The 23,947-nt window shown below is 46.3% G+C and overlaps 1 protein-coding gene across 1 annotated transcript in view; it reads right to left on the reverse strand.

The window, feature by feature from the left end:
* LOC135528925 (ribosomal protein S6 kinase alpha-6-like) overlaps positions 1-14,804 on the reverse strand; it is an 80,261-nt gene extending 65,457 nt beyond the window's left edge. The window contains exons 1-2 of the mRNA XM_064957923.1: positions 14,455-14,804; positions 8,340-8,399 (exon numbers count right to left, since the gene is read on the reverse strand). Of these exons, the coding sequence (XP_064813995.1) occupies positions 8,340-8,399; positions 14,455-14,517 (123 nt within the window). The 5' untranslated portion in view covers positions 14,518-14,804. The remainder of the gene's footprint in view (positions 1-8,339; positions 8,400-14,454) is intronic.
* Between the last annotated feature and the right edge of the window lie 9,143 nt (positions 14,805-23,947).

Below are 23,947 nucleotides of genomic sequence, written 5' to 3' on the forward strand. Positions count from 1 at the left end.
AGGGACACTACCCTCTATTATCCTCTAGAAGGTACACCATCCTCCACCAGGAACACTATCCTCCACCAGGAACACTATCCTCCACCAGGAACACTATCCTCCACCAGGAACACTATCCTCCACCAGGAACACTATCCTCCACCAGGAACACTATCCTCCACCAGGTACACTATCCTCCACCAGGTACACTATCCTCCACCAGGAACACTATCCTCCACCAGGAACACTATCCTCCACCAGGTACACTATCCTCCACCAGGTACACTATCCTCCACCAGGAACACTATCCTCCACCAGGTACACTATCCTCCACCAGGTACACTATCCTCCACCAGGTACACTATCCTCCACCAGGTACACTATCCTCCACCAGGTACACTATCCTCTACCATCCTCTACCAGGAACACTATCCTCCACCAGGAACACTATCCTCCACCAGGTACACTATCCTCTACCAGGTACACTATCCTCTACCAGGTACACTATCCTCCACCAGGAACACTATCCTCTACCAGGAACACTATCCTCTATTATCCTCTACCAGGAACACTATCCTCTACCAGGAACACTATCCTCCACCAGGTACACTATCCTCTACTATCCTCTACCAGGAACACTATCCTCTACCAGGTACACTATCCTCTACCAGGTACACTATCCTCTACCAGGAACACTATCCTCTACCAGGAACACTATCCTCTACCAGGAGCACTATCCTCTACCAGGAGCACTATCCTCTACCAGGAGCACTATCCTCTACCAGGTACACTATCCTCTACCAGGTACACTATCCTCCACTATCCTCTACCAGGTACACTGTCCTCCACCAGGTACACTATCCTCCACCAGGTACACTATCCTCCACCAGGAACACTATCCTCCATCAGGAACACTATCCTCTACCAGGTACACTATCCTCCACCAGGTACACTATCCTCTACCATCCTCTACCAGGAACACTATCCTCTACCATCCTCTACCAGGAACACTATCCTCTACCATCCTCTACCAGGAACACTATCCTCTACCATCCTCTACCAGGAACACTATCCTCTACCATCCTCTACCAGGAACACTATCCTCTACCATCCTCTACCAGGGACACTATCCTCTACCAGGGACACTATCCTCTACCAGGGACACTATCCTCTACCAGGGACACTATCCTCCACCAGGAACACTATCCTCGACCAGGTACACTATCCTCTACCAGGTACACTATCGTCTACCAGGTACACTATCCTCTACCAGGTACACTATCCTCTACCATCCTCTACCAGGAACACTATCCTCTACCAGGAACACTATCCTCTACCAGGGACACTATCCTCTACCAGGAACACTATCCTCCACCAGGTACACTATCCTCCACCAGGTACACTATCCTCCACCAGGTACACTATCCTCGACCAGGTACACTATCCTCGACCAGGTACACTATCCTCTACCAGGTACACTATCCTCTACCAGGTACACTATCCTCCACCAGGTACACTATCCTCCACCAGGAACACTATCCTCTACTATCCTCTACCAGGTACACTATCCTCTACCAGGAACACTCCCTCTACCAGGTACACTATCCTCTACTATCCTCTACCAGGTACAATAGCCTCTACCAGGTACACTATCCTCTACCAGGTACACTATCCTCTACCAGGAACACTATCCTCTACCAGGAACACTATCCTCTACCAGGAACACTATCCTCCACCAGGTACACTATCCTCTACTATCCTCTACCAGGTACACTATCCTCTACCAGGTACACTATCCTCTACCAGGTACACTATCCTCTACCAGGAACACTATCCTCTACCAGGTACACAATCCTCGACTATCCTCTACCAGGAACACTATCCTTGACTATCCTCTACCAGGAACACTATCCTCTACCAGGAACACTATCCTCTATTATCCTCTACCAGGAACACTATCCTCTACCAGGAACACTATCCTCCACCAGGTACACTATCCTCTACTATCCTCTACCAGGAACACTATCCTCTACCAGGAACACTATCCTCTACTATCCTCTACCAGGTACACTATCCTCTACCAGGAACACTATCCTCTACCAGGTACACTATCCTCTACCAGGAACACTATCCTCTACAATCCTCTACCAGGAACACTATCCTCTACCATCCTCTACCAGGAACACTATCCTCTACCATCCTCTACCAGGAAAACTATCCTCTACCATCCTCTACCAGGAAAACTATCCTCTACCATCCTCTACCAGGAACACTATCCTCTACCAGGAACACTATCCTCTACCAGGAACACTATCCTCTACCAGGAGCACTATCCTCTACCAGGTACACTATCCTCTACCAGGTACACTATCCTCCACTATCCTCTACCAGGTACACTGTCCTCCACCAGGTACACTATCCTCCACCAGGTACACTATCCTCCACCAGGTACACTATCCTCCACCAGGTACACTATCCTCCATCAGGAACACTATCCTCCACCAGGTACACTATCCTCCACCAGGAACACTATCCTCTACCAGGTACACTATCCTCCACCAGGTACACTATCCTCTACTATCCTCTACCAGGAACACTATCCTCTACCATCCTCTACCAGGAACACTATCCTCTACCAGGTACACTATCCTCCACCAGGTACACTATCCTCTACCAGGGACACTCCTCTACCAGGGACACTATCCTCCACCAGGAACACTATCCTCTACCAGGTACACTATCCTCGACTATCCTCTACTAGGAACACTATCCTTGACTATCCTCTACCAGGTACACTATCCTCTACCAGGTACACTATCCTCTACCAGGTACACTATTCTCTACCAGGAACACTATCCTCTACCAGGAACACTATCCTCTACCAGGTACACTATCCTCTACCAGGTACACTATCCTCTACTATCCTCTACCAGGTACACTATCCTCTACCATCCTCTACCAGGAACACTATCCTCTACCAGGAACACTATCCTCCACCAGGTACACTATCCTCCACCAGGTACACTATCCTCCACCAGGTACACTATCCTCCACCAGGTACACTATCCTCCACCAGGTACACTATCCTCCACCAGGTACACTATCCTCGAACAGGTACACTATCCTCGACCAGGAACACTATCCTCTACCAGGAACACTATCCTCTACCAGGTACACTATCCTCCACCAGGTACACTATCCTCCACCAGGTACACTATCCTCCACCAGGTACACTATCCTCCACCAGGAACACTATCCTCCACCAGGAACACTATCCTCCACCAGGAACACTATCCTCCACCAGGAACACTATCCTCTACTATCCTCTACCAGGTACACTATCCTCTACTATCCTCTACCAGGAACACTATCCTCTACCAGGAACACTATCCTCTACCAGGTACACTATCCTCTACCAGGTACACTATCCTCTACCAGGTACACTATCCTCTACCAGGTACACTATCCTCTACCAGGTACACTATCCTCTACCAGGTACACTATCCTCTACCAGGAACACTATCCTCTACCAGGAACACTATCCTCTACCAGGAACACTATCCTCTACCAGGTACACTATCATTGACTATCCTCTACCAGGAACACTATCCTCCACCAGGTACACTATCCTCTATCCTCTACCAGGAACACTATCCTCTACCAGGTACACTATCCTCTACCAGGTACACTATCCTCTACCAGGTACACTATCCTCTACCAGGTACACTATCCTCTACCAGGTACACTATCCTCGACTATCCTCTACTAGGAACACTATCCTTGACTATCCTCTACCAGGAACACTATCCTCCACCAGGTACACTATCCTCTACCAGGTACACTATCCTCTACCAGGTACACTATCCTCTACCAGGTACACTATTCTCTACCAGGAACACTATCCTCGACTATCCTCTACCAGGAACACTATCCTTGACTATCCTCTACCAGGTACACTATCCTCTACCAGGTACACTATCCTTGACTATCCTCTACCAGGAACACTATCCTCGACTATCCTCTACCAGGAACACTATCCTTGACTATCCTCTACCAGGAACACTATCCTCTACTAGGAACACTATCCTCTACTATCCTCTACCAGGTAAACTATCCTCTACTATCCTCTACCAGGTACACTATCCTCTACCAGGTACACTATCCTCTACCAGGTACACTATCCTCTACCAGGAACACTATCCTCCACTATCGTCTACCAGGAACACTATCCTTGACTATCCTCTACCAGGAACACTATCCTCTACCAGGAACACTATCCTCTACCAGGTAAACTATCCTCTACTATCCTCTACCAGGTACACTATCCTCTACTATCCTCCACCAGGAACACTATCCTCTACTAGGAACACTATCCTCTACTATCCTCTATCCAGGACTATCCTCTACTATCCTCTACCAGGTAAACTATCCTCTACTATCCCTCTACCAGGAACACTATCCTCTACTATCCTCCACCAGGAACACTATCCTCTACCAGGTCCACTATCCTCTACTATCCTCTACTATCCTCTACCAGGTAAACTATCCTCTACTATCCTCTACCAGGAACACTATCCTCTACTATCCTCCACCAGGAACACTATCCTCTACCAGGTACACTATCCTCTACCAGGTACACTATCCTCTACCAGGTACACTATCCTCTACTATCCTCTACCAGATACACTATCCTCCACCAGGTACACTATCCTCCACCAGGAACACTATCCTCCACCAGGAACACTATCCTCTACTATCCTCTACCAGGTACACTATCCTCTACTATCCTCTACCAGGTACACTATCCTCTACCAGGTACACTATCCTCTACCAGGAACACTATCCTCTACCAGGTATACACTATCCTCTACCACATACACTATCCTCTACCAGGAACACTATCCTCTACCAGGAACACTATCCTCTACCAGGTACACTATCCTCTACCATCCTCTACCAGGAACACTATCCTCTACAATCCTCTACCAGGAACACTATCCTCTACCATCCTCTACCAGGAACACTATCCTCTACCATCCTCTACCAGGAAAACTATCCTCTACCATCCTCTACCAGGAAAACTATCCTCTACCATCCTCTACCAGGAACACTATCCTCTACCAGGAACACTATCCTCTACCAGGAACACTATCCTCTACCAGGTACACTATCCTCTACCAGGTACACTATCCTCCACTATCCTCTACCAGGTACACTGTCCTCCACCAGGTACACTATCCTCCACCAGGTACACTATCCTCCACCAGGAACACTATCCTCCACCAGGAACACTATCCTCTACCAGGAACACTATCCTCTACCAGGGACACTATCCTCTACCAGGTACACTATCCTCCACCAGGTACACTATCCTCTACTATCCTCTACCAGGAACACTATCCTCTACCAGGTACACTATCCTCTACCATCCTCTACCAGGAACACTATCCTCTACCATCCTCTACCAGGAACACTATCCTCTACCAGGAACACTATCCTCTACCAGGGACACTATCCTCTACCAGGGACACTATCCTCCACCCAGGAACACTATCCTCTACCAGGGGCACTATCCTCCACCAGGAACACTATCCTCTACCAGGAACACTATCCTCTACCAGGAACACTATCCTCTACCAGGAACACTATCCTCCACCAGGTACACTATCCTCCACCAGGTACACTATCCTCCACCAGGTACACTATCCTCCACCAGGTACACTATCCTCCACCAGGTACACTATCCTCCACCAGGTACACTATCCTCCACCAGGAACACTATCCTCCACCAGGAACACTATCCTCTACTATCCTCTACCAGGTACACTATCCTCTACTATCCTCTACCAGGTACACTATCCTCTACCAGGTACACTATCCTCTACCAGGTACACTATCCTCTACCAGGTACACTATCCTCTACCAGGTACACTATCCTCTACCAGGTACACTATCCTCTACCAGGAACACTATCCTCTACCAGGAACACTATCCTCTACCAGGAACACTATCCTCTACCAGGTACACTATCCTCTACCAGGAACACTATCCTCTACCAGGAACACTATCCTCCACCAGGTACACTATCATTGACTATCCTCTACCAGGAACACTATCCTCCACCAGGTACACTATCCTTGACTATCCTCTACCAGGAACACTATCCTCTACCAGGAACACTATCCTCTACCAGGTACACTATCCTCTACCAGGTACACTATCCTCTACCAGGTACACTATCCTCTACCAGGTACACTATCCTCTACCAGGTACACTATCCTCGACTATCCTCTACCAGGAACACTATCCTCTACCAGGTACACTATCCTCTACCAGGTACACTATCCTCTACCAGGTACACTATCCTCTACCAGGTACACTATCCTCTACCAGGTACACTATCCTCGACTATCCTCTACCAGGAACACTATCCTTGACTATCCTCTACCAGGTACACTATCCTCTACCAGGTACACTATCCTTGACTATCCTCTACAAGGAACACTATCCTCTACTATCCTCTACCAGGAACACTATCTTATCCTCCACCAGACTATCCTCTACCAGGAACACTATCCTCTACTAGGAACACTATCCTCTACTATCCTCTACCAGGTAAACTATCCTCTACCAGGTACACTATCCTCTACTTTCCTCTACCAGATACACTATCCTCCACCAGGTACACTATCCTCCACCAGGAACACTATCCTCCACCAGGAACACTATCCTCTACTATCCTCTACCAGGTAAACTATCCTCTACTATCCTCTACCAGGAACACTATCCTCTACTATCCTCCACCAGGAACACTATCCTCTACCAGGTACACTATCCTCCACCAGGAACACTATCCTCTACTATCCTCTACCAGGTAAACTATCCTCTACTATCCTCTACCAGGAACACTATCCTCTACTATCCTCCACCAGGAACACTATCCTCTACCAGGTACACTATCCTCTACCAGGTACACTATCCTCTACCAGATACACTATCCTCCACCAGGTACACTATCCTCCACCAGGAACACTATCCTCCACCAGGAACACTATCCTCCACCAGGAACACTATCCTCCACCAGGAACACTATCCTCTACTATCCTCTACCAGGTACACTATCCTCTACAATCCTCTACCAGATACACTATCCTCCACCAGGTACACTATCCTCCACCAGGTACACTATCCTCTACCATGTACACTATCCTCTACCACGTACACTATCCTCTACCAGGAACACTATCCTTGACTATCCTCTACCAGGAACACTATCCTCTACCAGGAACACTATCCTCCACTATCGTCTACCAGGAACACTATCCTCTACTATCCTCTACCAGGTAAACTATCCTCTACTATCCTCTACCAGGTACACTATCCTCTACCAGGTACACTATCCTCTACCAGGTACACTATGCTCTACTATCCTCTACCAGATACACTATCCTCCACCAGGTACACTATCCTCCACCAGGAACACTATCCTCTACTATCCTCTACTATCCTCTACCAGGTACACTATCCTCTACCAGGTACACTATCCTTGACTATCCTCTACCAGGAACACTATCCTCTACCAGGAACACTATTCTCCACTATCCTCTACCAGGTACACTATCCTCTACTATCCTCTACCAGATACACTATCCTCCACCAGGTACACTATCCTCTACCAGGTACACTATCCTCTACCAGGTACACTATCCTCCACTATCCTCTACCAGGTACACTATCCTCTACTATCCTCTACCAGATACACTATCCTCCACCAGGTACACTATCCTCTACCAGGAACACTATCCTCCACTATCCTCTACCAGGTACACTATCCTCCACTATCCTCTACCAGATACACTATCCTCCACCAGGTACACTATCCTCCACCACGTACACTATCCTCGACTATCCTCTACCAGGTACACTATCCTCTACCAGGTACACTATCCTCTACCAGGTACACTATCCTCTACCAGGTACACTATCCTCTACCAGGTACACTATCCACTACCAGGTACACTATCCTCTACCAGGTACACTGTTCTGAAAAGCTCTATACAAATGACTATTATTATTACTACTACTACTGTGCACACCCTCCATGTTCCTCACACAGTGAGACACACCCTCCATGTTCCTCACACCCCCCATGTTCCTCACAGTGACACAGTGACACACACCCCCTCCATGTTCCTCACACCCCCCATGTTCCTCACACAGTGACACACACCCTCCATGTTCCTCACACCCCCCATGTTCCTCACACAGTGACACACACCCTCCATGTTCCTCACACCCCCCATGTTCCTCACACAGTGACACACACCCTCCATGTTACACAGTGACACACAATTACTCACACAATGAGTAAAAGACTCTCCCTCGTCCATCGGCTCATCCAGGATCTGGTGACCATTAACCTGGAACACACACACACACACACACACACACACACACACACACACACACACACACACACAGTAAACAACCACGTCAACACAATACAAATCACACATCAACAGAGCTGACACACGACGGGAGCGTTCCAGCAGGTCAATTTGGCTAAATCAGTGACAACAAGAGCTGTTACCGACAAAATAAAATCTTAGTCGACTGAATTTTTCCATATAGACACACCCTGTGTTTCATAAAAAAAATCAACTATATGCATTGAGCTTGACTGATGCTTAAAGCTTATGGTTTGATGAAATGAGACAAATGCCCCAAGAGGGAGTTAGAGATCTAGATGAACAGAAGAAAAAAAAAACATGACCCAACTATTCTCCTCCTGCTTGCTTTCGCAGATTCTGCCATTATTCCTGAAGCTGCCGGTAAAAGGGGAGACTGCAGCCTTATGTGGAATGCCAATTTATCTTACCATTTCACCAATCTGCGTGCGTGCAAGTTAAGGTTTTCATATGTACATTTTTGTGAAAGCTTCATTTAATTGATAACGTCTAAATACCTCAATCATTGTCATGGGGTTAACCAAAAGTATATATAAATCTAAATGTACATTTTTTGGTTAGTATCATTTGCTTCTATTGCCAACTACAGCACATTCGGGAAAGTATTCAGACCACTTGACTTTTATTACATTTTGTTAAAATGGATTAAATACATGTTTTCCTCATCTACATACAATACCCCATAAAATAATAATAAAATAAAAGTACGTTATTATTCAGTCCCTTTGCTATGAGACTCAAAATTCAGCCCAGGTGCATCCTGTTTCCATTGATTATCCTTAATGTTTCTACAACTTGATTGGAGTCCACCTGTGGAAAATTCAATTGGTTGGACATGATTTGGAAAGGCACACACCTGTCTATATAAGGTTCCACAGTTGACAGCACATGTTAGAGCAAAAACCAATCCATGAGGTCGAAGGAAATGTCCATAGCGCTCAGAGACAGGATTGTGTCCAGGCACTGATCTGGGGAAGGGTACCAAAAATGTCTACAGCATTGAAGGTCCCCAAGAACACAACGGCCTCCATCATTTTTAAACGGAAGAAGTTTGGAACAACCAAGACTCTTCCGAGAGCTGGCCGCCCAGATAAACTGATCAATCGGGGAGAAGGGCCTTGGTCAGGAAGTTGACCAAGAAACCGATGGTCACTATGACAGCACTCCAGCGTTCCTCTGTGGAGATGGGAGAACATTCCAGAAGGACAATCATCTCCGCATCACTCCACCAATCAGGCCTTTATGGTAGACTGGCCAGACGGAAGCCACTCCTCAGTAAAAGGCGCGACAGCCGGCATGGAGTTTGACATAAATCACCTAAAGGACTCTCAGACAATTAGAAACAAGATTCTCTGATCTGATGAAACCAAGATTGAACACTTTGGCCTGAATGCCAAGCGTCAAATCTGGAAGAAACCCGACACCATCCCTACAGTGAAGCATGGTGGTGGCAGCATCATGCTGTAGGGATGTTCTTCAGAGGCAGGGACTGGGAGACTAGTCAGGATCGAGGGAAAGATGAACGGAGCAAATTACAGAGAGATCCTTGATGAAAATCTGCTCCAGAGCGCTCAGGACATCAGACTGGGGCAAAGGTTCACCTTCCAACAGGACAACAACCCTAAGCACAAAGCCAAGACAACGCAGGAGTTGCTTCGGGACAAGTCTCTAAATGTCCTTAAGTGTCCCAGCCAGAGCCCGGACTTGAACCCGATCAAACATCTCTGGAGACCTGAAAATAGCTGTGCAATGGCACTCCCCATCCAACCTGACAGAGTTTGATAGGATCTTCAGAGAAGAGAAACTCCCCAAATAGAGCTGTGCCAAGCTTGTAGTGCCATACCCAAGAAGACTTGAGGCTGTAAACGCTGCCAAAGGTGCTTCATCAAAGTACCGAGTAAAGGATCTAAATACTTATGTTAATGTGATTTATTTTTATACATACACATTTGCACAAATTTCTGAACCTGTTTTTGCTTTGTCATTATGGAGTATTGTGAGTAGATTGATGAGGGGAAAAAAACAATTTAAATCAATTTTAGAATAACGTAACAAAATGTGGAAAAAGTTTGTCTGAATACTTTAACCAATAGTGTTAAATCAAAATATATTTTATATTTGAGATTCTTCATATTGCCACCCTTTGCCTTGATGACAGCTATGCACATTTGGCAGTCTCTCAACCAGCTTCACCTGGAATGCTTTTCCAACAGTCTTGAAGGAGTACCCACATATGGTGAGCACTTGTTGGCTGCTTTTCCTTCACTCTGCAGTCCGACTTATCTCAAACCATATAAATTTGGTCGGGTGGTTGTGGAGGCCAGGTCATCTGATGCAGCACGCCATCGCTCTGCTTCTTGGTCAAATGGCCCTTACACAGCCTGGAGGTGTTTTGGGTCATTGTCCTGTTGAAAAACAAATACTAAGCCCAAACCAGATGGGATGGCGTATCGCTGCAAAATGCTGTGGTAGCCATGCTGGTTAAGTGTGCTTGAATATCTAAATAAATCACCGACAGTGTCACCAGCAAAGCACCCCCACTAAACACCACCTCCTCCATTCTTTACAGTTGGAAACACACTTGCGGAGATCATCTGTTCACCCAAACTGCATCTCACAAAGACACAGCAGTTGGAACCAAAAATCTCCAATTTGGACTCCAGATCAAAAGGACAAATTTCCACCGGTCTAAAGTCCATTGCTCGTGTTTCTTGGCCCAAGCAAGTCTATTCTTATCATTGGTGTCCTTTAGTGGTGGTTTCTTTGCAGCAATTCGACCATGAAGGCCTGACTCAGAGTCTCCACTCCTCCTGACTCACAGTAGTACCCGCAAAATCACCAGTCTCAACGTCAACAGTGAATAGAATGCCTGCCTTCTGGCAGAGTTGCAAAGAAAAAGCCATATCTCAGACTGGCCAATATTTTTTTATTTATTAAGATGGGCAAAGGAACACAGACATTGGACAGAGGAACTCTGCCTACAAGGCAAGCATCCCTCTTCACTGTTGACCATGAGACTGGTGTTTTGCAGATACTATTTAATGAAGCTGCCAGTTGAGGACTTGTGAGACATGTTTCTCAAACTAGACACTAATGTACTTGTCCCCATGTTCAGTTGTGCACCGGGGCCTCCCACTCCTCTTTCTATTCTGCTTAGAGCCAGTTTGCACTGTTCTATGAAGGAGTAGTACACAGCGTTGTATGAGTTCTTCCATTTCTTGGCAATTTCTCGCATGGAATAGCCTTAATTTCTCAGTACAAGAATAGACTGATGAGTTTCAGAAGAAAGTGTTTTGTTTCTGGTCATTTTGAGCCTGTAATCGAACCCACAAATGCTGATTCTTCAGATACTCAACTAGTCTAAAGAAGGCCAGTTGTATTGCTTCTTTAAATCAGAACAGTTTTCAGCTGTGCTAACATAATTGCAAAAGGGGTTTCTAATGATCAATTAGCCTTTTAAAATGATAAAATGATAAACAGGATAAGTCCTGTGTGGCTCAGTCGGTAGAGCATGGCGCTTGCAACGCCAAGCGTCGTGGGTTCGATTCCCGCTGGTGCCACCCATATGTAAAAGTAGTGGCCCCAGCCGACTTGTAAGTCGCTTTGGACAAAAGCGTCTGCTAAATGGGATATATTATTATTATAAGTGTACCTATGATGAAAATCACAGGCCTCTCATCTTTTAAGTGGGAGAACATGCACAATTGGTGGCTGACTAAATACTTTTTTGCCCCACTGTGTGTGTGTGCGTGTATATATATATTGCTCAAAAAAATAAAGGGAACACTAAAATAACACATCCGAGATCTGAATGAATGAAATATTCTTATTAAATACTTTTTTCTTTACATAGTTGAATGTGCTGACAACAAAATCACACAAATTATCAATGGATATCACATTTATCAACCTATGGAGGTCTGGATTTGGAGTCAGACTCAAAATTAAAGTGGAAAACCACACTACAGGCTGATCCAACTTTGATGTAATGTCATTAAAACAAGTCAAAATGAGGCTCAGTAGTGTGTGTGGCCTCCACGTGCCTGTGTGACCTCCATACCTCCCTGGGCATGCTCCTGATGAGGTGGCGGATGGTCTCCTGAGGGATCTCCTCCCAGACCTGGACTAAAGCATACGCCAACTCCTGGACAGTCTGTGGTGTGGCGTTGGTGGATGGAGCGAGACATGTCCCAGATGTGCTCAATTGGATTCAGGTCTGGGGAACGGGCGGGCCAGTCCATAGCATCAATGTCTTCCTCTTGCAGGAACTGCTGACACACTCCAGCCACATGAGGTCTAGCATTGTCTTGCATTAGGAGGAACCCAGGGCCAACCGCACCAGCATATGGTCTCACAGGGGGTCTGAGGATCTCATCTCGGTACCTAATGGCAGTCACGCTACCCCTGGCGAGCACATGGAGGGCTGTGCGGCCCCCCAAAGAAATGCCACCCCACACCATGACTGACCCACTGCCAAACCGGTCATGCTGGAGGATGTTGCAGGCAGCAGAACGTTCTCCACGGCGTTTCCAGACTCTGTCAAGTCTGTCACGTGCTCAGTGTGAACCTGCTTTCATCTGTGAAGAGCACAGGGCGCCAGTGGCGAATTTGCCAATCTTGGTGTTCTCTGGCAAATGCCAAACGTCCTGCACGGTGTTGGGCTGTAAGCACAACCCCACCTGTGGACGTCGGGCCCTCATACCACCCTCGTGGAGTCTGTTTCTGACAGTTTGAGCAGACACATGCACATTTGTGGCCTGCTGAAGGTCATTTTGCAGGGCTCTGGCAGTGCTCCTCCTTGCACAAAGGCGGAGGTAGCGGTCCTGCTGCTAGGTTGTTGCCCTCCTACGGCCTCCTCCACATCTCCTGATGTACTGGCCTGTCTCCTGGTAGCGCCTCCATGCTCTGGACACTACGCTGACAGACACAGCAAACCTTCTTGTCACAGCTCGCATTGATGTGCCATCCTGGATGAGCTGCACTACCTGAGCCACTTGTGTGGGTTGTAGACTCCGTCTCATGCTACCACGAGAGTGAAAACACCGCCAGCATTCAAAAGTGACCAAAACATCAGCCAGGAAGCATAGGAACTGAGAAGTGGTCTGTGGTCCCCACCTGCAGAACCGAACCACTCCTTTATTGGGGGTGTCTTGCTAATTGCCTATAATTTCCACCTGTTGTCTATTCAATTTGCACAACTGCATGTGAAATTTATTGTCAATCAGTGTTGCTTCCAAAGTGGACAGTTTGATTTCACAGAAGTGTGATTGACTTGGAGTTACATTGTGCTGTTTAAGTGTTCCCTTTATTTCGAGCAGTAATATATATATATAGAAAAAAATACAATGTCAAAAGTAAAAGATTTTTGTTGCATTTCAGCTAACTCTACCCCTCACCTCATTCTCATAACAAGTCCAATCTGACTAAATCTGGACCCTTGCAGCCATGATGACCTGCCCACCAGCCGTGTCTGAACGGAGCGGTGGGACCGGGGATTGCTGGCAGCTACAACGTCAACACAGCGCATTACAGTTTCATGTCTGGGAAACAGTCCCCAGCACGTCGAAACACGCGAATGGTTTACCTAACAATATAAATGATGTAGTTACAGACTGACTTTATAGCTAACGCATTGACAGCCGCCGTAATTGAGGCGTTAACGTTACTAGCCTGATAAATGAACGGACAAAACAGCAGCTAACATCCACTCCAGCACCGAAGGAACTGGTGAAAACAGCCCGTTTCAACAGCTTGGTAAACAATCCAATATGAACCCGATACATTTCATCAAGGACAACAGTTGCTGCCTCAAAATAAACACAGTTCGCATAAATAACTCTGGAACAGGCAGATAGCAAGCCAGCTTGCTTAGCAGCACCACTAGCATTAGCCTAGCTGCTCCTTTAGCATGCATGTTGTCTCACCATTATATAGTCGCAGTTTCATACATTTTGCTGGGACATAAACAGCCTTCCATCCCATGCAGAAGCTATAATAGTGAACTAACCTCACTACTAACGCTGGTCACCTCCATTTTGTCCCAGGGTTCGTGCGGCTGGGAGAACGGCATCGTAGTCGGAGATAGACCGCTGCTCCAAGCCGAATCCCCCCCGCTGATAGCCCACCGGAGATTCTGCCTTCACGGTCGGGCACCAGACAGATCTGGGTCACCGGCGCCTACTGCCCGGGGAAGATCAGACACCGGGGTCGGGACAGTTATGGCAACCGATTTTACGTTCTTCTCCCATAGATTAATATGGGCGTCTCTATCCTCAGCATCAATGCACTGAGAGGCCATTGACGTAGCTCTGACGCAATTCAGTTAAGGATTTCCCCCATAATAGGCAAACAAACAAAGGAGGGAGAGCAGAGCAGAGGGGAAGAGGAAAGAAGAGAAGTGCAGAGGGGGAGAGGAAAGAAGAATGGGGGAGGGGGGGAGGAAAGAAGAATGGGGGAGGGGGAGGAAAGAAGAATGGGGGAGGGGGGAGGAAAGAAGAATGGGGGAGGGGGGAGGAAAGAAGAATGGGGGAGGGGGAGGAAAGAAGAATGGGGGGAGGGGGGAGGGGGGAGGGGGAGAGAAAGAAGAATGGGGGGAGGGGGAGAGAAAAGAAGAATGGGGGAGGAGGGAGAGGAAAGAAGAAGAGGAAAGAAATGGGGGTGGGGAGAAAAGAAGAATGGGGAGGAGGAGGGGGAATGGGGGGAGAAAAAGAAGAATGGGGGGGAGAGAGGAATAATGGGGGAGGGGGGAGAAAAGAAGAATGGGGGGAGAGAAAAGAAGAATGGGGGGAAAAAGAATGGGGGGGGGGGAGAAAAGAAGAGAGAAAAAGAAGAATGGGGGAGAGAAAAGAAGGGGGGGAGAGAAAAGAAGAATGGGGGAGGGGGGAGAAAAGAAGAGTGGGGGGGGGGGAGAGAAAAGAAGAATGGGGGAGAGAAAAGAAGAATGGGGGAGGGGGAGAAAAGAAGAATGGGGGGAGGGGGAGAAAAGAAGAATGGGGAATGGGGAGAAAAGAAGAATGGGGGGAGGGGGAGAAAGAAGAATGGGGGAGGGGGAGAAAAGAAGAATGGGGAGGGGGAGAAAAGAAGAATGGGGGAAGGGGAGAGAAAAGAAGAATGGGGGAGGGAAAAGAAGAATGGGGAGGGGGAGAGAAAAGAAGAGAGTGCAGAGGGGGAGAGGAAAGAAGAGAAGTGCAGAGGGGGAAGGAAAGGAGAGAAGAGGAGGAGAGGAAAGGAGAGGCGAGGGAGAAGGCCGGGGGGAATCGTACTATGTAGCTCAACATTAGAGCAGTCAAGATTAGAAATGGCAGTGTGTAACAACGATGGCTACAAGGCATGGAGATGTTATCGCCCAGGCTCTTTGATGGATCGTAGTTACAATGTAATTCCACCAATCACATCCATATTTATTACAGTAGCTACTGTATCTCTCTATTCAGCTTCAGAACAGGACAACAAGAACAAACCACGAAATCGTGCTTGATGTACCAACTTCATTGTAAATGCCAAAAGGAGAACTTTGTACTATAGTAAAGGGCCAGGTTTAGACCTACTAGTGTTAGAATAGTAAAGGACCTACTAGTGTTAGAATAGTAAAGGGCCAGGTCTAAACCTACTGGTGTTAGAATAGTAAAGGGCCTACTAGTGTTAGAATAGTAAAGGGCCTACTAGTGTTAGAATAGTAAAGGGCCTACTAGTGTTAGAATAGTAAAGGACCTACTAGTGTTAGAATAGTAAAGGGCCAGGTCTAAACCTACTGGTGTTAGAATAGTAAAGGGCCTACTAGTGTTAGAATATTAAAGGACCTACTAGTGTTAGAATAGTAAAGGGCCAGGTTTAGACCTACTAGTGTTAGAATAGTAAAGGGCCAGGTTTAGACCTACTAGTGTTAGAATAGTAAAGGGCCAGGTTTAGACTACAACTAGATAGAGGGATGGAGGGAGGGGGAGGGATGTTGGGGTGGAGGAATGTTGGGATGGAGGGTGGGATGGAGGGAGGGATGGTGGGGAGGTGGGATGGAGGTGGGTGGGATGGAGGGAGGGAAGGATGGTGGGAGGTGGATGGAGGGTGGGAGGGAGAGAGGGATGGTGGGGGGTGGGTGGTGGGTGGGATGGAGGGAAGGAGGATGGTGGGATGGAGTGAAGGAGGGATGGTGGGGGGTGGGGGTGGGTGGGATGGAGGGAAGGAGGGATGGTGGGATGGAGGAAGGGATGGTGGATGTCATAAGGTGAATTCACCAATTTGTAAGTCGCTCTGGATAAGAGCGTCTGCCAAATGACTTAAATGTAAATGTAAATGTAGACCTACTAGTGTTAGAATAGTAAAGGGCCAGAACTACCCACCACATAACTTTCCTATATAACTCTGCCTCCACAGAACTCTCCTAAGGAACTCTCCCACCACATAACTCTCCCATAGAACTCTCCTACCACATAACTCTCCTATAGAACTCTCCCTCCACATAACTCTCCTATAGAACTATCCCTCCACATAACTCTCCCATAGAACTCTCCTACCACATAACTCTCCTATAGAACTCTCCCACCACATAACTCTCCTATAGAACGCTCCCACCACATAACTGTCTTATAGAACTCTCCCTCCACATAACTCCCCTATAGAACTCTCCCTCCACATAACTCTCCGAAGTAACTCTCCCTCCACATAACTCTCCTATAGAACTCTCCTACCACATAACTCCCCTATAGAACTCTCCCTCCACATAACTCCCCTATTGAACTCTCCTACCACATAACCCTCCTTTAGAACTCTCCTATACAACTCTCCCACCACATAACTCTCCTATACAACTCTCCTCCACATAACTCTCCTATAGAACTCTCCTACCACATAACTCCCCTATAGAACTCTCCTAACACATAACTCCCCTATTGAACTCTCCTACCACATAACTCCCCTATAGAACTCTCCCTCCACATAACTCCCCTATTGAACTCTCCTACCACATAACCCTCCTTTAGAACTCTCCTATACAACTCTCCCACCACATAACTCTCCTATACAACTCTCCCTCCACATAACTCTCCTATAGAACTCTCCTACCACATAACTCCCCTATAGAACTCTCCTAACACATAACTCCCCTATTGAACTCTCCTACCACATAACCCTCCTTTAGAACTCTCCTATACAACTCTCCCACCACATAACTCTCCTATACAACTTTCCTACCACATAACTCCCCTATAGAACTCTCCTACCACATAACTCCCCTATTGAACTCTCCTACCACATAACAATCCTATAGAACTCTACCACCACTTAACACTCCTATAGAACTCTCCTCCACATAACTCCCCTATAGAACTCTCCCTCCACATAACTCCCCTATAGAACTCTCCCTCCACATAACTCCCCTATAGAACTCTCCCACAACATAACTCTCCTATAGAAATATCTCACCACATAACTCTCCTATAGAACTCTCCCTCCACATAACTCCCCTATAGAACTCTTCCTCCACATAACTCCCCTATAGAACTCTCCCTCCACATAACTCCCCTATAGAACTCTCCCTCCACATAACTCCCCTATATAACTCTCCCTCCACATACCTCCCCTATAGAACTCTCCCTCCACATAACTCCCATATAGAACTCTCCCACAACATAACTCTCCTATAGAACTCTCCCTCCACCAAACTCTCCCATAGAACTTTCCCATAGAACTCTCCTACCACAAAACTCTCCTATAGAACTCTCCTACCACATAACTCTCCCATAGAACTCTCCTACCACATAACTCTCCTATAGAACTCTGCCTCCACAGAACACTCCTAAGGAACTCTCCCACCACATAACTCTCCCATAGAACTCTCCTACCACATAACTCTCCTATAGAACTCTCCCTCCACATAACTCTCCTATAGAACTATCCCTCCACATAACTCTCCCATAGAACTCTCCTACCACATAACTCTCCTATAGAACTCTCCCACCACATAACTCTCCTATAGAACGCTCCCACCACATAACTGTCTTATAGAACTCTCCTCCACATAACTCCCCTATAGAACTCTCCCTCCACATAACTCTCCGAAGGAACTCTCCCTCCACATAACTCCCCTATAGAACTCTCCCACAACATAACTCTCCTATAGAAATATCTCACCACATAACTCTCCTATAGAACTCTCACTCCACATAACTCCCCTATAGAACTCTTCCTCCACATAACTCCCCTATAGAACTCTCCTCCACATAACTCCCCTATAGAACTCTCCTCCACATAACTGCCCTATATAACTCTCCCTCCACATAACTCCCCATAGAACTCTCCTCCACATAACTCCCATATAGAACTCTCCCACAACATAACTCTCCTATAGAACTCTCCCTCCACATAACTCTCCCATAGAACTTTCCCATAGAACTCTCCTACCACAAAACTCTCCTATAGAACTCTCCTACCACATAACTCTCCTATAGAACTCTCCTACCACATAACTCTCCTATAGAACTCTCCCTCCACATAACTCTCCTATAGAACTCTCCTAACACATGACTATCCTATAGAATGCTCCTACCACATAACTCTCCCATAGAACTCTCCCATAGAACTCTCCTACCACAAAACTCTCCTATAGAACTCTCCCACCACATAACTCCCCTATAGAACTCTCCTACCACATAACTCCCCTATAGAACTCTCCTACCACATAACTCTCCTATAGATCTCTCCCTCCACATAACTCTTCTTTAGAACTCTCCTGTAGTACTCTCCTAGCACATAACTCCCCTATAGAACTCTCCTACCACATAACTGTCCTATAGAACTCTCCCTCCACATAACTCTCCGAAGGAACTCTCCCTCCACATAACTCTCCGAAGGAACTCTCCCTCCACATAACTCTCCTATAGAACTCTCCCTCCACATAACTCTCCTATAGAAATCTCCCTCAACATAACCCTCCTTTAGAACTCTCCTATACAACTCTCCCACTACATAACTCTCCTATACAACTCTCCTACCACATAACTCCCCTATAGAACTCTCCTACCACATAACTCCCATTGAACTCTCCTACCACATAACAATCCTATAGAACTCTCCCTCCACATAACTCCCCTATAGAACTCTCCCTCCACATAACTATCCTATAGAACGTTACCACCACATAACTGTCCTATAGAACTCTTCCTCCACATAACTCCCCTATAGAACTCTCCCTCCACATAACTGCCCTATATAACTCTCCTCCACATAACTCCCCTATAGAACTCTCCTCCACATAACTCCCATATAGAACTCTCCCACAACATAACTCTCCTATAGAACTCTCCTCCACATAACTCTCCCATAGAACTTTCCCATAGAACTCTCCTACCACAAAACTCTCCTATAGAACTCTCCTACCACATAACTCTCCCATAGAACTCTCCTACCACATAACTCTCCTATAGAACTCTGCCTCCACAGAACACTCCTAAGGAACTCTCCTACCACATAACTCTCCCATAGAACTCTCCTACCACATAACTCTCCTATAGAACTCTCCCTCCACATAACTCTCCTATAGAACTATCCCTCCACATAACTCTCCCATAGAACTCTCCTACCACATAACTCTCCTATAGAACTCTCCCACCACATAACTCTCCTATAGAACGCTCCCACCACATAACTGTCTTATAGAACTCTCCTCCACATAACTCCCCTATAGAACTCTCCCTCCACATAACTCTCCGAAGGAACTCTCCCTCCACATAACTCCCCTATAGAACTCTCCCACAACATAACTCTCCTATAGAAATATCTCACCACATAACTCTCCTATAGAACTCTCACTCCACATAACTCCCCTATAGAACTCTTCCTCCACATAACTCCCCTATAGAACTCTCCCTCCACATAACTCCCCTATAGAACTCTCCCTCCACATAACTGCCCTATATAACTCTCCTCCACATAACTCCCCTATAGAACTCTCCCTCCACATAACTCCCATATAGAACTCTCCCACAACATAACTCTCCTATAGAACTCTCCCTCCACATAACTCTCCCATAGAACTTTCCCATAGAACTCTCCTACCACAAAACTCTCCTATAGAACTCTCCTACCACATAACTCTCCTATAGAACTCTCCTACCACATAACTCTCCTATAGAACTCTCCCTCCACATAACTCTCCTATAGAACTCTCCTACCACATAACTCTCCCATAGAACTCTCCCATAGAACTCTCCTACCACAAAACTCTCCTATAGAACTCTCCCACCACATAACTCCCCTATAGAACTCTCCTACCACATAACTCCCCTATAGAACTCTCCTACCACATAACTCTCCTATAGATCTCTCCCTCCACATAACTCTTCTTTAGAACTCTCCTGTAGTACTCTCCTAGCACATAACTCCCCTATAGAACTCTCCTACCACATAACTGTCCTATAGAACTCTCCTCCACATAACTCTCCGAAGGAACTCTCCCTCCACATAACTCTCCGAAGGAACTCTCCCTCCACATAACTCTCCTATAGAACTCTCCCTCCACATAACTCTCCTATAGAAATCTCCCTCAACATAACCCTCCTTTAGAACTCTCCTATACAACTCTCCCACTACATAACTCTCCTATACAACTCTCCTACCACATAACTCCCCTATAGAACTCTCCTACCACATAACTCCCCTATTGAACTCTCCTACCACATAACAATCCTATAGAACTCTCCCTCCACATAACTCCCCTATAGAACTCTCCCTCCACATAACTATCCTATAGAACGTTACCACCACATAACTGTCCTATAGAACTCTCCCTCCACATAACTCTCCTATAGAACTCTCCCACCACATAACTCTCCTATAGAACTCTCCTACCACATAACTCTCCTATAGAACGCTCCCACCACATAACTGTCCTATAGAACTCTCCCTCCACATAACTCTCCTATAGAAATCTCCCTCAACATAACCCTCCTTTAGAACTCTCCTATACAACTCTCCCACTACATAACTCTCCTATACAACTCTCCTACCACATAACTCCCCTATAGAACTCTCCTACCACATAACTCTCCAAAAGAACTCTCCCTCCACATAACTCTCCTATAGAACTCTCCCTCCACATAACTCTCCTATAGAACTATCCCTCCACATAACTCTCCTATAGATCTCTCCCACCACATAACTCTCCTATAGAACTCTCCCAAAACATAACTCTCCTATAGAACTCTCCCACCACATAACTCCCCTATAGAACTCTCCTACCACATAACTCCCTTATTGAACTCTCCTACCACATAACAATCCTATAGAACTCTACCACCACTTAACACTCCTAAAGAATTCTCCCTCCACAAAACTCCCCTATAGAACTCAACTACCACATAACTCCCCTATAGAACTCTCCTACCACATAACTCTCCTATAGAACTCTCCCTCCACATAACTCCCCTATAGAACTCTCCCTCCACATAACTCTCCTAAGAACTCTCCCTCCACATAACTCTCCTATAGAACTCTCCCACCACATAACTGTCTTGTAGAACTCTCCTACCACATAACTCCCCTATAGAACTCTCCCTCCACATAACTCTCCTATAGAACTCTCCCTCAACATAACCTCCTTTAGAACTCTCCTATACAACTCTCCCACTACATAACTCTCCTATACAACTCTCCTACCACATAACTCCCCTATAGAACTCTCCTACCACATAACTCCCCTATTGAACTCTCCTACCACATAACAATCCTATAGAACTCTCCCACCACATAACTCTCCTATACAACTCTCCTACCACATAACTCTCCTATAGAACGTTACCACCACATAACTGTCCTATAGAACTCTCCTCCACATAACTCTCCTATAGAACTCTCCCACCACATAACTCTCCTATAGAACTCTCCTACCACATAACTCCCCTATTGAACTCTCCCACCACATAACTCTCCTATAGAACTCTCCTACCACATAACTCTCCTATAGAACGCTCCCACCACATAACTGTCCTATAGAACTCTCCCTCCACATAACTCTCCCTCCACATAACTCTCCTATAGACCTCTCCTCCACATAACTCTCCTTTAGAACTCTCCTATAGAACTCTCCCACCACATAACTCCCCTATAGAACTCTCCTACCACATAACTCCCCTATAGAACTCTCCTACCACAACTCTCCAAAAGAACTCTCCCTCCACATAACTCTCCTATAGAACTCTCCCTCCACATAACTCTCCTATAGAACTCTCCCACCACATAACTCTCCTATAGAACTATCCCTCCACATAACTCTCCTTAGAACTATCCCTCCACATAACTCTCCTATAGAACTCTCCTACCACATAACTCTCCTATCGAACGCTCTCCACCACATAACTGTCTTATAGAACTCTCCCTCCACATAACTCCACATCACTCTCCTATAGAACTCTCCCCACCACATAACTGTCTTATAGAACTCTCCTACCACATAACTCCCCTCTATAGAACTCTCCTACCACATAACTCCCTTATTGAACTCTCCTACCACATAACAATCCTATAGAACTCTACCACCACTTAACACTCCTATAGAATTCTCCCTCCACAAAACTCCCCTATAGAACTCAACGACCACATAACTCCCCTATAGAACTCTCCTACCACATAACTCTCCTATAGAACTCTCCTCCACATAACTCCCTATAGAACTCTCCCTCCACATAACTCTCCTATAGAACTCAACTCCACATAACTCTCCTATAGAACTATCCCTCCACATAACTCTCCTATAGATCTTCCCACCACATAACTCCCCTATAGAACTCTCCTACCACATAACTCCCCTATAGAACTCTCCTACCACATAACTCTCCAAAAGAACTTCCCTCCACATAACTCTCCTATAGAACTCTCCTACCACATAAATCCTCCTATAGAACTATCCCTCCACATAACTCTCCTATAGAACTCTCCTACCACATAACTCTCCTATAGAACTCTCCCTCCACATAACTCTCCTATAGAACTCTCCTCCACATAACTCTCCTATAGAACTATCCCTCCACATAACTCTCCTATAGAACCCTCCTACCACATAACTCTCCTATAGAACTCTCCCTCCACATAACTCTCCTATAGAACTCTCCCACCACATAACTCTCCTATAGAACGCTCCCACCACATAACTGTCTTATAGAACTCTCCCTCCACATAACTCCCCTATAGAACTCTCCCCTCCACATAACCTCCGAAGGAACTCTCCCTCCACATAACTCTCCTATAGAACTCTCCCACCACATAACTGTCTTATAGAACTCTCCTTCCACATAACTCCCCTATAGAACTCTCCTACCACATAACTCCCCTATTGAACTCTCCTACCACATAACAATCCTATAGAACTCTCCCTCCACATAACTCTCCTATAGAACTCTCCCTCCACATAACTCTCCTATAGAACTATCCCTCCACATAACTCTCCTATAGAACTCTCCTACCACATAACTCTCCTATAGAACTCTCCCTCCACATAACTCTCCTATAGAACT

This window comes from Oncorhynchus masou, unplaced genomic scaffold (assembly GCF_036934945.1).
Source record: "Oncorhynchus masou masou isolate Uvic2021 unplaced genomic scaffold, UVic_Omas_1.1 unplaced_scaffold_1058, whole genome shotgun sequence".
Classification (NCBI taxonomy): Eukaryota; Metazoa; Chordata; class Actinopteri; order Salmoniformes; family Salmonidae; genus Oncorhynchus; species Oncorhynchus masou.